Source organism: Poecilia reticulata, linkage group LG17, assembly GCF_000633615.1.
Source record: "Poecilia reticulata strain Guanapo linkage group LG17, Guppy_female_1.0+MT, whole genome shotgun sequence".
Taxonomy (NCBI): Eukaryota; Metazoa; Chordata; class Actinopteri; order Cyprinodontiformes; family Poeciliidae; genus Poecilia; species Poecilia reticulata.
The window spans coordinates 17,227,133-17,241,165 of NC_024347.1; the positions used below are offsets into that span (position 1 = coordinate 17,227,133).

The window sequence follows — 14,033 nt, forward strand, 5'->3', positions numbered from 1 at the left end:
AAATCAATAAGCAGCTTGAGGTGACTCTGCTGCTCTCTAGTGGCGAGAAGCCGTAATGTTGGCTGGTAACAATCGGAATGCATTATGGGAGATGTAGTCTGTAGTCAATTCGTGCTGAAAACCTATTTTAAGCGAATCATGGGCCTATAAAACGCTGGGTGGGGGTGGGAGCACATAAAATGATATGGCGGGCCACGAGTTTGACACGTGTGCTATAAATCTATCTTCGATCTTTTAGGAATAAATCTGCTCCGCCAGTGAAGAACAACGGAGACAAAAAAAATGCGTTTTTTTTATTATTATTACTATTTTTCTGAAAACATAAACAAAAAATAATTACAATGATAGATATAATGTATGTAATAAAAGCTTGTCATTAATGAAGGGTAAAAAACTCAATCCAAACTTTAAGTTTAGGGTCTGCAAACCAGAGTATGCAGTTACATTTTTTTCCCCAATTATTCAATGAAAAAAAAAAAAGTATCCTCAGTTAGGTAAAATAAAATTGTAATCAAAACTTTTGGAATTGCAATAATTCCTTTTTAAAAAACAAAACGTTTTGTTTAAAAAACTTTTTTTTAAATTTAGCTCATTTTATGTTTGGCAAATAACTTAAAAAGTTATTTGCCAAACATAAACTTTTATTTGTACACATCAGAAATCTTTTTTTGTGATTTTAGGCCCTGCTCAAGACATCATATGAGAATCACAAGCAAAACTTTGAGTCACAAACAAAAACTTAGAATAGCAATAAAAGATTTCTGACATGTTTTTATTTCTTTTAAGTGCTTGGGCTGTTTTAGAAGCAGTAGAAACCCAAATGGAAATACAAAAAGGTGCAAACAGTAAATTTTGGGGTGGAGTCATGCTTTCAAGGAGTACGGTGATGTTTGACCTCAAAATCTGCTGATTTATGAACTCATCATACCAGGTAACATTTTTCCAATCTAGAACTGGCTGTTTTTTTGAAGAGATTGTGTATTTTTTAGCCGTAGTTTCCTATTCTCAGCTATAAATCTCAATAAAAGTTAGACAAAAATGTTAAACACTATAAACAGAGTGTGGAGCCCTAAGGAAAGCAAACCAGTTAAAAAGTTTAGTTCAGTGAGACATGAACTGTCTTCGTCTCACCTGAACGGAGCGGGCCGGCAGGCTCTCATAGGTGCCGCTGAACTCTCTAATGGTGGCCCGTCGGGGAGGCGGCGAATGCATCCCTGCCCTCTGATTGGACGAGGGCGGCGGGCTGGGGATGTTGATTGAGTGTCCTGCATGAGCGATGGCTAAGTGGTTGTCCGTACCTGAATGAACGAACAAACAAAAAAAAAAGAGCTGTGAGGTTGAATATAAGTAAAACATGTGGTTTGGAAGACCAAAAGTGACAAAATTAAATAAATGTGATCAGGGCTGGCCAAAGCCTTTATGGGGCCCTGAGCAGATCTTGATTTGGGGGCCACTTATACCAACATGTCAACACCAGATACTTCATCATATACCTACTTTTATTACTGTCATTTGCAATTAGCTTACAACATACCGGTGTTATTATGGCCTTTTATTTTCACCCTAAAGGAAAGAAGCTCTAATTAATTTGCAGTTTGAAATACTGCGATATTTATATAAATGTATATGTGTGGCATATAAATTTAACGTAACACTGAATATACAGTAAACAATTTTAAAATCTTTTGTTTATAAAATTTGGAGCAGATGTGTAAAATGAACAAAACATGCAAACACTACAAAATTAAATCAAATGATGCTCTTGGGAGTTTGCATGTTCTCCCTGTGCATGCGTGGGTTTTCTCCTGGTACTCCGGTTTCCTCCCACAGTCCAAAAACATGACTGTTAGGTTAATTGGTCTGTCTAAATTGCCCCTAGGTGTGAGTGTGTGTGTGCATGGTTTGTCCTGTGTTTCTCTGTGTTGCCCTGCGACAGACTGGCGACCTGTCCAGGGTGACCCCGCCTCTCGCCCGGAACATTAGCTGGAGATGGACACCAGCACCTCCCGACCCCACTGAGGGACAAGGGTGTAAAGAAAATAGATGGATGGATGGATGGATGATGCTCTTGGGAACCCCCTGGTGGTGTTAGGGAACTAAGCAGCCGCTTCACTCGCATTCGCCTTGGGCTGACTCTGAATGTGGGTATCTGTTCCTGAATGAGTAATTGAAAAAAAATGAACTGTGAGGCTGAATATATGGGAAAAAATATGCTTTGGAGGACCAAAAGTGACAAAAATAAATAAATGCATCCTTAAATCAGTAATTAAATGTACCCTTAGATACATAAATGTCTAATTAAATGTTTAAATAATTTATTCAATAGACAATTTACATTTTTTAGATGTTATTAAATCATTAAAATGGAAACTTTTAGTAACTGATGCGGAAAAATAATAAAAAGTGTATTTAAGTATTTAATGGTTCTTGTTGCTGCCCATTAATTCTGAGGGGCGGGGCCGTGGGCGGAGCTTATTCTGATCGTTAAACCCCACCAGTTTTACAATCAATTCAACTTCTTTCCGCTACATAATCTGGGAGACAGTTTCCTGCTCCTACATTGTTGCTAATTGTAAAAGTTTTCCAAAGAGCCACCTTGATTTTCAAAGAATCATGCTAGGCTAACGGAGTTGAAGAGTGTTAGCCCCGTCCCTTGACTTTAATTATATGTTTGCATTTAGTGATTTATTGACATATTTAATGAATTTATTGTGTATTAAATGTATCAAATTTTTTATTTATTTAATGGTAAATTCTATTCATTACTTAATGATTAATAAATTTTGTCACTTATGGCCCTCCACATGTTTACAGACATTTTTTTTTTACGTTTCACTGGGAATAAAACTCAATTTAGTCTGTGAACTTTTGTTATATATGTATCCTCTATTTTTATTCAAAACCTCAGTCTGTATATTTGTGCTGGTTTACTTCTGCTTTTTTGGTTTGAGATTATTTAAAAAAAGGACGCATTAAATTTCAATCAAACTCTATTAAACAAAATTACGGATATAATTAAGATTAATTTTTCTATATGAACATGCCTTTATCATTTATTACACATTAGTTTCCCTCAATTTGCAGTAATTGTTACCGTATGGAAAATGCACTGGAGCTTTTTAAAGCAAGCCAACGAAAGCAGTGGACCAAACTGTTTAGTCTGTTTTATTACGATTATATCAATATCATGGGCTGGATTTATTTTTTTATTAAGATAACGCAGCTGACTTTGGTGTGATAACAGGTCAATTAATCCTTTTATTGTTTTTATGGATTAAGAAAATTAGCCTGTAACATTCAAGTGGGGTTCATTCCAGCTATTTTTTATTTGACAGCAGTTTTTATTAGAACAACATGATCTTATAAGATATTCAAAGAGATAAACGACTACCTAAACCTTTCTAATTGAACCACCATCTGGTGAAATAAACGTCAGTATAAACCAAACAATCGGCAGGTCAAAATGAGTTTTCAACCTTGTGGTTTATACTGAGAGGTTTTTTTAAAAAAAAGAAAAAATTAAGCTTGCTTTTTAAAAGAAACACTGCAATAATATTTTACTTTCAATAAACATTTTAAAAAGTTTTTTATATTATTATTCGGACATAAACGACTGTATGTGGGTTTACAAACCCTGACCTATTTCTTTTAGCTACGTGCTTTGTGCATCTTTATGGTCTTTCCTTTGCTAGATGCTCAGCAAAAGTCTACCAAGATGAAATACTGAATATTTCATCTTGATTGATGGATTTTCTTAACAAGATCCCTTTTATCTGAGGATACAAATTAACTGATCGTGTTTCATAAGTGTCTGTTTCCTGAAGTACAGCGGTAAATAAAAAGCTTTTTCTATCAAAGAAAACATTCAGGCCAGATTAGAACTTTATTAAACAATGTGTTTGGGTGAAACCAAACTTTAATTTTGGGCCACAAATCCAAAAGGTATGTTTGACACAAAAACAACACAGTACATCACCAACAAAACACCAAAACCCACAAGAAAACATGGTGGCGGTGCCATCATGAAATGGGGATGCATTTCTGTGTTTTTATTGAGGTGAGTGAAAATCTGAAAACAGTAACAGAACGTGACTCCAAATTATTTGTGGAAAAATTTACCACTTTGTGGAATGAAGTGAGGTTATCCCCTCCAAATTTTTCAAAACAAACATTTGTGCTGCAAATTTTTTGTTTGTGCTGCATTTCATTTAAGATATTAATAAATGTTTAAATGTTTGGAGGTTATCAACGGTCAACTTGCCAATCCACATTTACAAAATCAAACAAAATATGGTGTCCATCAGCGGTGCTACATTTGTGCAGCAGCGTTTTTTTTTGTTTGTGCTGCAATCGGTTTAAACATATTAATAAATGTTTCCAGATTATCGAAGGTCAACAAAATCAAGTGAAATATGAGATCAGTCAACAATTTTACATTTGTCCAGAAAAGATTTTGCAACTTTGCAAATCAACCAATCCAGGAGCACCATTCATTTTTCCTCAGCGCTGATTGGCTGAACCCCTAAGAGCGTAAATAAGGAAAACTGTTGATGTTAGCTTCTGCAGTAGAGCCAAGATGGCTTCCACTGTATAACTGGCGTCTGAAATTTTAAAACAGGCCACTAAAATTTGATTTTAGAAAAGGCTCTAAAGTATTTCCGAAAAATGTAAAGAGATTTTATTTTTTAGCATCGCTGTGAGTCCAAACATGCAGCAGCTATTACAGGAGGGTAGAAGTTTTAGACTGGACCAACCTGATAGATTTGCAGAACCTTTGCAAGAGAGGGTGTGTAAATATTGAGAAGTCAAGACCAAAAAATCTGAAATTTAACCAAAAGCTGCTTCAACAAAGTATTAGTTCAGTGGTACTTATAAATGCAGTCAGATTTCTCACCTCTTTAAATATTCTTTGTTGTTTTCGTAGCCGAGTTGTGCAGGATAAATACAAAATTATATATAGAAAAGATGATATACATAATAAAACCAAACACTTTAATGGGAATGTGTGCAATTTTAAGAGCTACTATAGATTTTTGGGGGGTTAAAGGTCCAAGTTATACTTTCTATTAAAAATAGTCTTTTTGTGCATGAAAAAAAAATGGCGTCACGACCAAAATGATGACGAACTCATCCGTTCCTCATTAACAGCTGCATACCAAGCTGCTAGTTTTTATAACCCGCACTAAAAGACATTTTCTTATGCATGAAATCACCAAAAGTTTTTTCAGTTTCATTTCAAACAGCCACCCAAACAAGGCCACAGCCGCGTGGGGCCACATGTAATTCCCGTCTTCCACACGGAGCATCGCAGCGGTTTTTCTGTAATGAGCGAGGCTCCATCTGATCATTGTTGTGCAATGATGGCGGTGAGCCATGCAGGCAAATTTTGGGCAACATGGACACACAACTGAAACCGCCAACAAATTACGAGTTAGGGTTTAAAAAAAAAAAAAAGAAATCTCTTCAAATGTTTCCTGGCAAAAGAAATATTTCCAAGTGATTAAAGCTGCTGTACTGAGGCAACTTTTTGTTTTAGATCTGGGCGTATGTGTGTGTGCAGACCAGTAAAGTTTATGAGCCTCGAAAGCTTACCTAACACTTATTGAACACAGTAAAAAAGCTATTCTAAAGTACAAAAGATCTTAATAACTGATTTTTTTTAAAGCAATGTATACCCCCAACCTGAGAGTTACAGCCCCCTTGAGAGATCACAAAGTATGAGATATTTAGAAAGCATAGGCCAGGATTTGTGCAATGAACCCCTAATATGCATGAAGACTGTGGCATTAACAAAAACACAGTGAGAGCTTTTCAGAAATCAAGTTTTTAGATGTAAAATGTCATAAAAGGAGAAAGTAAAATAAAAGTTTAACGTTTGAGAAATAATTGATGGAGATGCACCAATCAGTCAACTGGAGATCGGAACAGGCCGATTTTTCCTCCATCACATCTCTCACATTTCCATTTGTTTCACTCATTCCCACACTGGTATTTATGTGTGGCACCAAACTCTGAACAAGAATGTGAACTAAAAGATAAAATAGATAGAGATGTACCAAAATAAGGGAACAAAACTGGCTGACACCGATTGGTATTGGTATTTGGTATCAGTAACAAATGCCAATACCAAAAGTACCAAAAAACTAAGAAATGACGTCATTTTCTGTCTTTAAAATACAGAAAATTTATTTATTGAAAGTCACATCTGTGATAAAGAAATATGATACGATGCATAAAGTCGTACAAAACTACATATAAGCTATACCACTGTTAAAAAAACATGTTTCTGTTTTATGTGTCCTTAAGAAAAATGGAATAAATTAACATTTAAACCAGCAGATTAGAGCTCAAAAATGGAAATGGTTATCGGTTTGATTGGTGCATCGATAACAAATTTATCTGCTCAGTGATTGTCGTTGTAGGAGAATGACTCCAAACCTAAACATTTGAAATAAAATGTTATTTCCATCTTTAGTGTCCAAAAAGATTTATTTCCTAAAACAATCATCTCAATTCCTCCACATTATCCATCACAATCCAAATAGAAGATATAAATAATTTAGATTTTGTATTTGCATATTTACTTTTTGAAGTCGGATATTTTGGTTTCTGCCGTTTTGCAGAAGTTCTGCCTGAATTTGCATCTGCTGCTGAGTGACATCAAACATACCAAAAGGAAATAGTTTAGTCTAATAAAATATAATGATAAAATAAAAATCCACCAAAAGCTCCATGTTTTTGCTGTAAATTCCACTTAAATTAATTGTCACGTTTAATTGAGCAGCAGCTCATTTCTGTTTGACGTTAGTTTGCATCCTGTATGTTGAACAGATGGGCCGACAGGATAAAGTAACGCATGAACCACAAACCTTTCATTCCTGGTTCATTCCCGACATCTAAGGGACTTCGCTCCATATGTGAAATAAATCTGTCTTTGAAGTGTGAATTCACTTGTTAAAATTTATTGGCAGGAGGAATAAACATGCTGAGGTCTTGAATTAAAGATTTCTTGTACTGCCAGCCACAAGTACGCATGTGTTTTCTTAATAGATCGGCGTTTTACTTCAAGATGTCTGCATCTTCGGTTAATGTTGCTAAAGAAACTGATTTTGGGAAATAGCACTGATGCTTAATTTAGAATTGATTAAAAAATGTGGCATCAGTAAATGATTAAATATGAGTTTTTTCATGAGAAGTTTAAATACATTCTGCATGAGCAGAGAAGAAGAATGAAGACATTAAACCTCTAAAACTTGAAACTTTTTAACTTAAATGAAGACCAATCATTTTTCTGGACTTATACCAACTTAATGCTCTGATTTAATTGATTAAGTTAACTTGTGGAGGTTATAGCACATAAAAGAGAAGCTAATTTGATAAAGGTATTAATTTTTAATTCATGAACAAACAAATTAATTGAAAAATTATCTGTATTTATTCCTGCAAGATTCACAGAGTATCTGTCCCTAAATATTATTTGATTTTTATGAAATTTAAAAACTTGCATACGCATACTTGCTCCAGCATAATGCAGGGATGTCCAAAGTGTGGCCCGTGGGCCATTTGCGGCCCCCTGGATGATTTTGTTTGGCTCCTTGTTCACAATTCAAGAATGGAGCGATTAATCTGAGATGTTTTACAGACAAATAAAATCTTCTTAAACATTTATTTCGGTACAAGATACGGCTTTTTTTTTTTCTTTTATTAACAATGTTTCTGATTTTATTTATTACATTTTGTTAAATCTAGCAAGTGCTGCCAAACCTTTGCCAAAAAATAAAAAAACGAGAAAAGTTTTGGAAAATATTTACTTATTATTTAATGCAGCAACTGAGCCAGATGCTAATTCTACAACAGTTAGACTACTTTGCTTTTTAAAAAAATCATTTATTTGGAATATTATTTGAGATTTTTTTTTAAAAACAGAGAATGTTTTCAGAAATAAATCTTTTCAGTTTTAATTTTTTTTTAAAACTGCTGATCTAATGGCAAAAGGTTTGGACACCCCTTGCATAACGCATTTAGACACAAATAAATAGTTGAAGATTTTGTTTTAATATATCTAAAAAATAATAATAAGGTGAGAAACTGATTTTTCAGTGACTTCCTGATCAGAATAGAAGGGTACACTGTAAAAAAAAGTGTAGTTTTTACTGGAAAACTGTAATATAATATGTAGATTAATTTACAATGATTTAAATCACAGCTGATTTACATTAATAAACTTTTAAGTCTACAAAAAATTATGTTAATTTTACATTATTTATAAGCTCCATTTTTTCAAAAACAACTAATAAAAACTTCAGTTTTTCTACTACCTGAATATTTTTCAGTTTTTACCACATTTGTAATTTTAACAAACAAAATTTTATTATGCTCATATATAATTGCTGTAAAAACAACAAAAACATTTTGTTCAAAAGGTTTCTGTGAAATAAAACATTTATGTTTTCTACTTTACAATTTTTTCAGTTGTGATTTCACATAGTTTTTGGGTAAATTCCACGGCCATTATTAACAGTGTACCTTAAAACAAAACAGGCGGGTTCCTGATCTTTTGTCAGTGGATCATTTTTATCATTAATGTTTTGGGATTTGGGTCTGTTTTGGAAAATAATTAAGGTAAAAATAATTCAGTTGCTCCATTTTCAGCAGACGTAGTTTGAGTTGAAGTAGGAATACAGCGGGCTCAATAAATCGGGGTTATGTTTTTTGTTATTAAGATAATTTTTTTGACAATGTGTCCCACTCCATGCGAGAAGCTGTTGCTGAACTGGAAAGCTTCTTTAGTGACAAACTGTTGCATCCTTGGAGGACAAAAGAGCGTTATCATAGATCCTTCCTCCCAGAAGATGTTAGACTCTATCATTGCTACCAACATCCTGGTATTTATACAGTTTTACTCAATTTAAACAACATTCCTGCTGGTATTTGCTCATCTCTGTTTTCACATATTGTTGATACTCTGTTGTTTATTTCATTCACAAATATACATGCATATTTTTACAAATAAAAAAAAAAAACAATTTTCCTACTCAGTTGCTCATTCCTTGGATTGGACTATGCCATTTTTTATAACTGTGCAGTATTTTATGTTGTAAAATACTGTACAGTATATTAAGCTAAATCGTGTTTTATATTTTTATACCTTTATTTTTGTGTGAACATATGTGCCTCGATTACCTGTCACTTTGCAGCTGTTGTACCTAAATTTCCCCACTGTGAGACAATAAATTATATTTCTATTGTCCTTCTCTTCCTCTCTTCTAAAGACCTTTGGGTTAAAAATTTGAAAGAATATTAGTACTTTGTATATTTGACTTCAAAAGAGAAAAAGCTTTACATTTTATTGCATTGTCTCCTTTCTTCTGCTTTGTTCGTATATAGCGTGCAAAAATAGTGAAACTTAACCTAACATAAAGGTGTTATACTTAAACATTTATGCATCAAAGTGTGCCTCCAACTGAAAATAAAAGTGCAAAACTGTGATTTTTGTGCATTTTGACCTAGAGTGTCATTTAATATAAAGAAGAGAAAAGTTTATTCTTCGATAAATGGCAGATCGAAGAATAATAGAAGCAAAAATCCGCTGAATCTGATCTCCTAGGTGCATCTCTCCTGAACGTCTCCTGCAGTTGCACATTCATGCCTGGGGTTTGGTAATCCAACTAAATGCCAGTGTGGGCGTGAAACAAACGATTGGATACGATGCGTGTTTGTGAGAGTTTTGCGGTTAAAAATGAGAGGGAGATGGAGGCCGAGCGAAAGAAGGGAGGTGCGCTCAGTACACACAGAGGTTGAGGTTCCTTCCCAGATGGCAGCTGTTAACTTTGCTCACACGCACAGCTGATTAGAAACACATTGAGTCTGGGGCCGCACGCACACATGTCCAAACACATGCACACGCGCGCAAATGCGCACAACAAACAGGGAAACGGCGAGATATGCACGCAGATGCATACCATACCAAAAAACAAAGCCGCTGTGAGAATTCACCCAGGGAAACAGGCACGCATGCAGCCTGAAACACAAACACACACCACATTAGCGGATGCATATGGATGGAGGCCGTCATTACCGTGGATCATGCAACTACACAAACATGCCTAAACGTTCCCATGCATTAAGAAGAAGGCTTCCAGCTTCTTTATCTGCAGCCTGAACTGAAATTGTGACTCTAACCGAGGTTGCTGGAGTCCAGCCGCAACAGGGCGCCATCACTTTCCTCTTCCCCGCCGACGGAGCTCTCCGGCTCGGCTGTGCGCGCCGGGGACGGCCTCTGGATCTGCCGCTGAGGCGGGTCCTCCTCAAACACCAGCTTGAACTCGAACTCGCCCTCCTCCCAGCCCGAGCCCGGCGCGGCCCCCATCGTCCTCCGGATCAGGACCCAGAGATCCGATCTCAATCTCCTGCGACTCCTTAAAGGGCGCCACGAAAACAAAATAATAGTAATTTAAAAAAAAAACTTTCCCAGAGGTTTTCCAAGAAGTTTTAGCTTTCTCCCATCAGCGCGTCATTGCGCAAAAACTATCCGTCCCCCTTCTCTTTCTTTCTCTTCTTTTTCTTCGGGGTTTTGCTTCGGGCCCCCTCCAAAAAAGAAAAGTTTCTGCCGCTTCTTCTCGCTTTATTTGCAAGTTTATCCAACCGGATGCTTCGCGGTTAGCTTTAAATCATCCTTAAAGAAAAATCAGCAAAACTCCCAGTAAGCGTCGGTCTTTAATCCCAGTTCCATCGAGATCCCACGACTCCTTCCTCAGTCCCGTTTGAGGCAGAGAGAGAAGAAAAAAGTTCATCAAATATTTTTGTCGTCCTTTACCCTTAATTGCCTTTGGGTGGGTTTCCCAGCCCCGGCTGCTCCGTTACTCATTCCCCATAGGACTCTGTATGTGTCAGTCATGAATCCCCCCTGCCCAACCTCCAGCCTCCCTCCTCTGCCTCCTTCTGGGTTTTCTTTCTGTCACATTTACTTCACATTCTCTTCATACAGTCTAGTAATCCAGTTTTTTCCCAATCACCATAGCTGCCCTTTTCCATTTGGCGGCTAAATTTGCAGTCAGAATTGGAAGTTTTTCCAGATATTTGGGTTAAAAGCAGAATGATTGTTATTCTAATCATGACCAGGAGGCACGGGGAGCTGCTTAAAGTCTCTCATACCTCCATTTGTAGACCAGCTGCATGGCCACCAGGGCTGCAGTGTTAACTGTCAGTTAGTGAACATAAGAGGGCCTATTTCCTGTGGCGATGAACGCAACAACCCCCCTTTTTTGGCTGTCACTCTTCCCTCTCCTCCCCATTTTCTTTTTTTTACTTCATCTTGATTTTTGTTCTCCCCCTTGACCAAGTCTCTGTCGTCTCTTCTGCCCTCCCTCCTCTTCCTCTCCACCAAAGATCTGTTTCTCATTATCCTCTGTAGTCTGCTCTCTGTCTGAGTCAGGAGAAGAAAAACTTAAATAAACACACTCACTCTTGGTCTCTCCAACATCTCCATGCTCTGACCCCCCTCCGGTTCTCACAACCGTCGGGTGTATGCTGTGCTGGCGTGTAACCGGGGGCTCGTTTCACTCTCTGGGTCGTCCTCCGGGGCCTCGGGGTCCTGGATTGGTCTCAAAATGTTACAGTGTGGTTAGGTTGAAGGGGAAAACTGCTACCAAACAGGCAGACACAAGGATTTCCAGACCCCCCGACAAAACCCAACATCACTAAATCCAGAAATGACAGAACAAGACTGAGACATAATCAGAGGAACTTGTATTTAGTGGTTAGAAAATTAACCATGAAGTTGGCTTGTGCTGTTCTGGAAACATCTGCTTTTCTAGTTGTGGGATGATAACATAACACTATGTAGACACTGTAGAGATATTTTAATTACGTAATATGGGACAGAACAACAACAACAAAATAATCAAGCATAGATAGAGTAAGACAGCAGAGTAATGGTATGATGCAGGACAGTACAGCAATAATAAAACATTGGATAGTATGGAAATATCATAGAACACAATAGTTAAAGTATAGAGAAAGATAGCATAGTAATACTATAGTATGTAATGTGACATTGGACAGCATATAAAGTGTTAGGTGGAACATGATAGTAATAAAGTAATAAAGTAAAGTAGTTTGTATTGCGCAGTGATGTGGTGTTGTACTGTAATAGTCCAGTGTAAGACAGCAGTAGTGCCTGCAGCTGTAGGGCTGTACTCACTGTGTGTACCTTGACATTTTCCTTTAATGTAGTTTTTGGGTTTTTTTGTTATCTAATCCTCTTTACTATTAAAATTGTGGAGAAAAAAAACATCTTTTGTGTCAAAACATCTTGTACGTAGCGCACATCTGTGTGAGTCTGTGGGGGTGGGCACATGTCCGTCCTAAAAGTCTAAATATTATTGGTCTGTTTATTTTTTGTTTATTTGGCAGCTTGGAGCTTTTTCTGTAAACTAAAAATGAATGAGCGGAGTTTGAACCCTTCTGTAGCTCTAAGAGGGGTCAGCTTTTTACTATGTATGTGGTTCTGGCAGATCGCCGGTTCCACGAACTGAAGAGCTAATGGATCGACCGATTGGCCGACCGTGACATCTGCCGCTCTCTCCCTGAGTGTCGCTCTAAGACTGCAGGAGGGTTGAACAGTTAAATCTAGTGGAAACTTTGCCAAAAGAGAACAAATTAAACATTGTTGCTTCATGTTGCTTCACCGTCTCCTGCTCTGGACGTCTGATGCACCACCTGAACCTGGAATCTCCACCCTCTACTTCCCGTGGATCACACAAGTACGCTCTATTTTCATGTCTTTATTATTTATTTTGTTGTTTAGGAATAAAAAAACAACAACAGCGAAATAGGTCCGCTCTAACAGTATTGTGCGTACGCTGCGATAATATCCTGCAGGCACCTTTAGGCTAGCATGGTACACGTATAGTGAAAGATAGCATAGTAACACTCTAGTTTGAGACAATAAAATATTGTAACAGTATATAAATAGTGCCACGTGGAACAGCATAGCAACAGTACTGTGTAATGAAGGACAGTATAGTTATACTATAATGTAAAACAGTATAGTAACAGTATAGTTATAGTATTTTTGTGACCATATGGTATAGTAGGGGACAAATTAAGAGAGGTAAAGCACAATATAGTAGTAACAACATAATATATTAAAGTATAGCATTAGTACAGCGAGAATAGTATGGAAAGAGTATAGCAAAGTATAGCAGCCATAGTAACTTTGCCTCTTGACCAGTGACTGTGGAGACAGTCAACAGTGAATAGATACTTTCCTCAAAGTTCAAGATTTTCCTTAAAACTATGATCTCTAAAGCAAAGACAAAGGAGATTAGACTTTTATAAAACCTCATCTGTGGTTGAAAGGCCAATAAAAAACAAAGACTGCCACACATTAACCCAAAGCCTTATTTCAGTGGCTCACACTCCAAGTTTATGGGGCAAGCTACAGCTAGTGGGGATATGCTGCCCTCGTGTGGTGAAAGTCAGCAGTTTCATCCCTTAAAGGTCAGCAGAAAATCACTTCAACATCCTAAAGAGTTAGGAGAGCGCAAAAATAATCCAGTATAGTGAAGCTAAAGTGTATTTTTCAACTTGATGAAAGGTTTTGCTTTATTGTTGTACCTGTTTGGGAGCTTAACTTTACAGTAAAGGTTATACTCATCAAACTTAACATTAAACTGAATATATGCACAAAATACTACAAGAAGTTCTATAAAATCTTACTGTAAAAACAACAGGGGAAAATAAATATTAGCATTTCTAACATTGTTCAGCATGCTTTAAAAAATATCTGTATTTTATCACTAAATATTTGCACAAAAACAACAAAAGTGTTTTAAAAGCGCTACCTAAAATGTGATTACTGATATATTAGTGAAGAAAGGAGAGATGGGGGAAATAGGATCCCACAATGAAATGAGCATGAACTGACTTAGCCTTAAAAAAAATAATAAGACACTAATTATAAACAACACCATGGATCACCAGAAAAATGAACAGTTTAAAGCAAAAAAAAAAAAAAGTAATTTACTCAA

General features: G+C 36.6%; 1 protein-coding gene across 1 annotated transcript in view; it reads right to left on the minus strand.

Moving 5' to 3' along the window:
• nfatc4 (nuclear factor of activated T cells 4) overlaps positions 1 to 10,821 on the minus strand; it is a 40,338-nt gene extending 29,517 nt beyond the window's left edge. Inside the window, exons 1-2 of the mRNA XM_008434010.2 lie at positions 10,183 to 10,821; positions 1,132 to 1,298 (exon numbers count right to left, since the gene is read on the minus strand). Coding sequence (XP_008432232.1) covers positions 1,132 to 1,298; positions 10,183 to 10,369 — 354 coding nt within the window. The 5' untranslated portion in view covers positions 10,370 to 10,821. The remainder of the gene's footprint in view (positions 1 to 1,131; positions 1,299 to 10,182) is intronic.
• Positions 10,822 to 14,033: the final 3,212 nt, after the last annotated feature.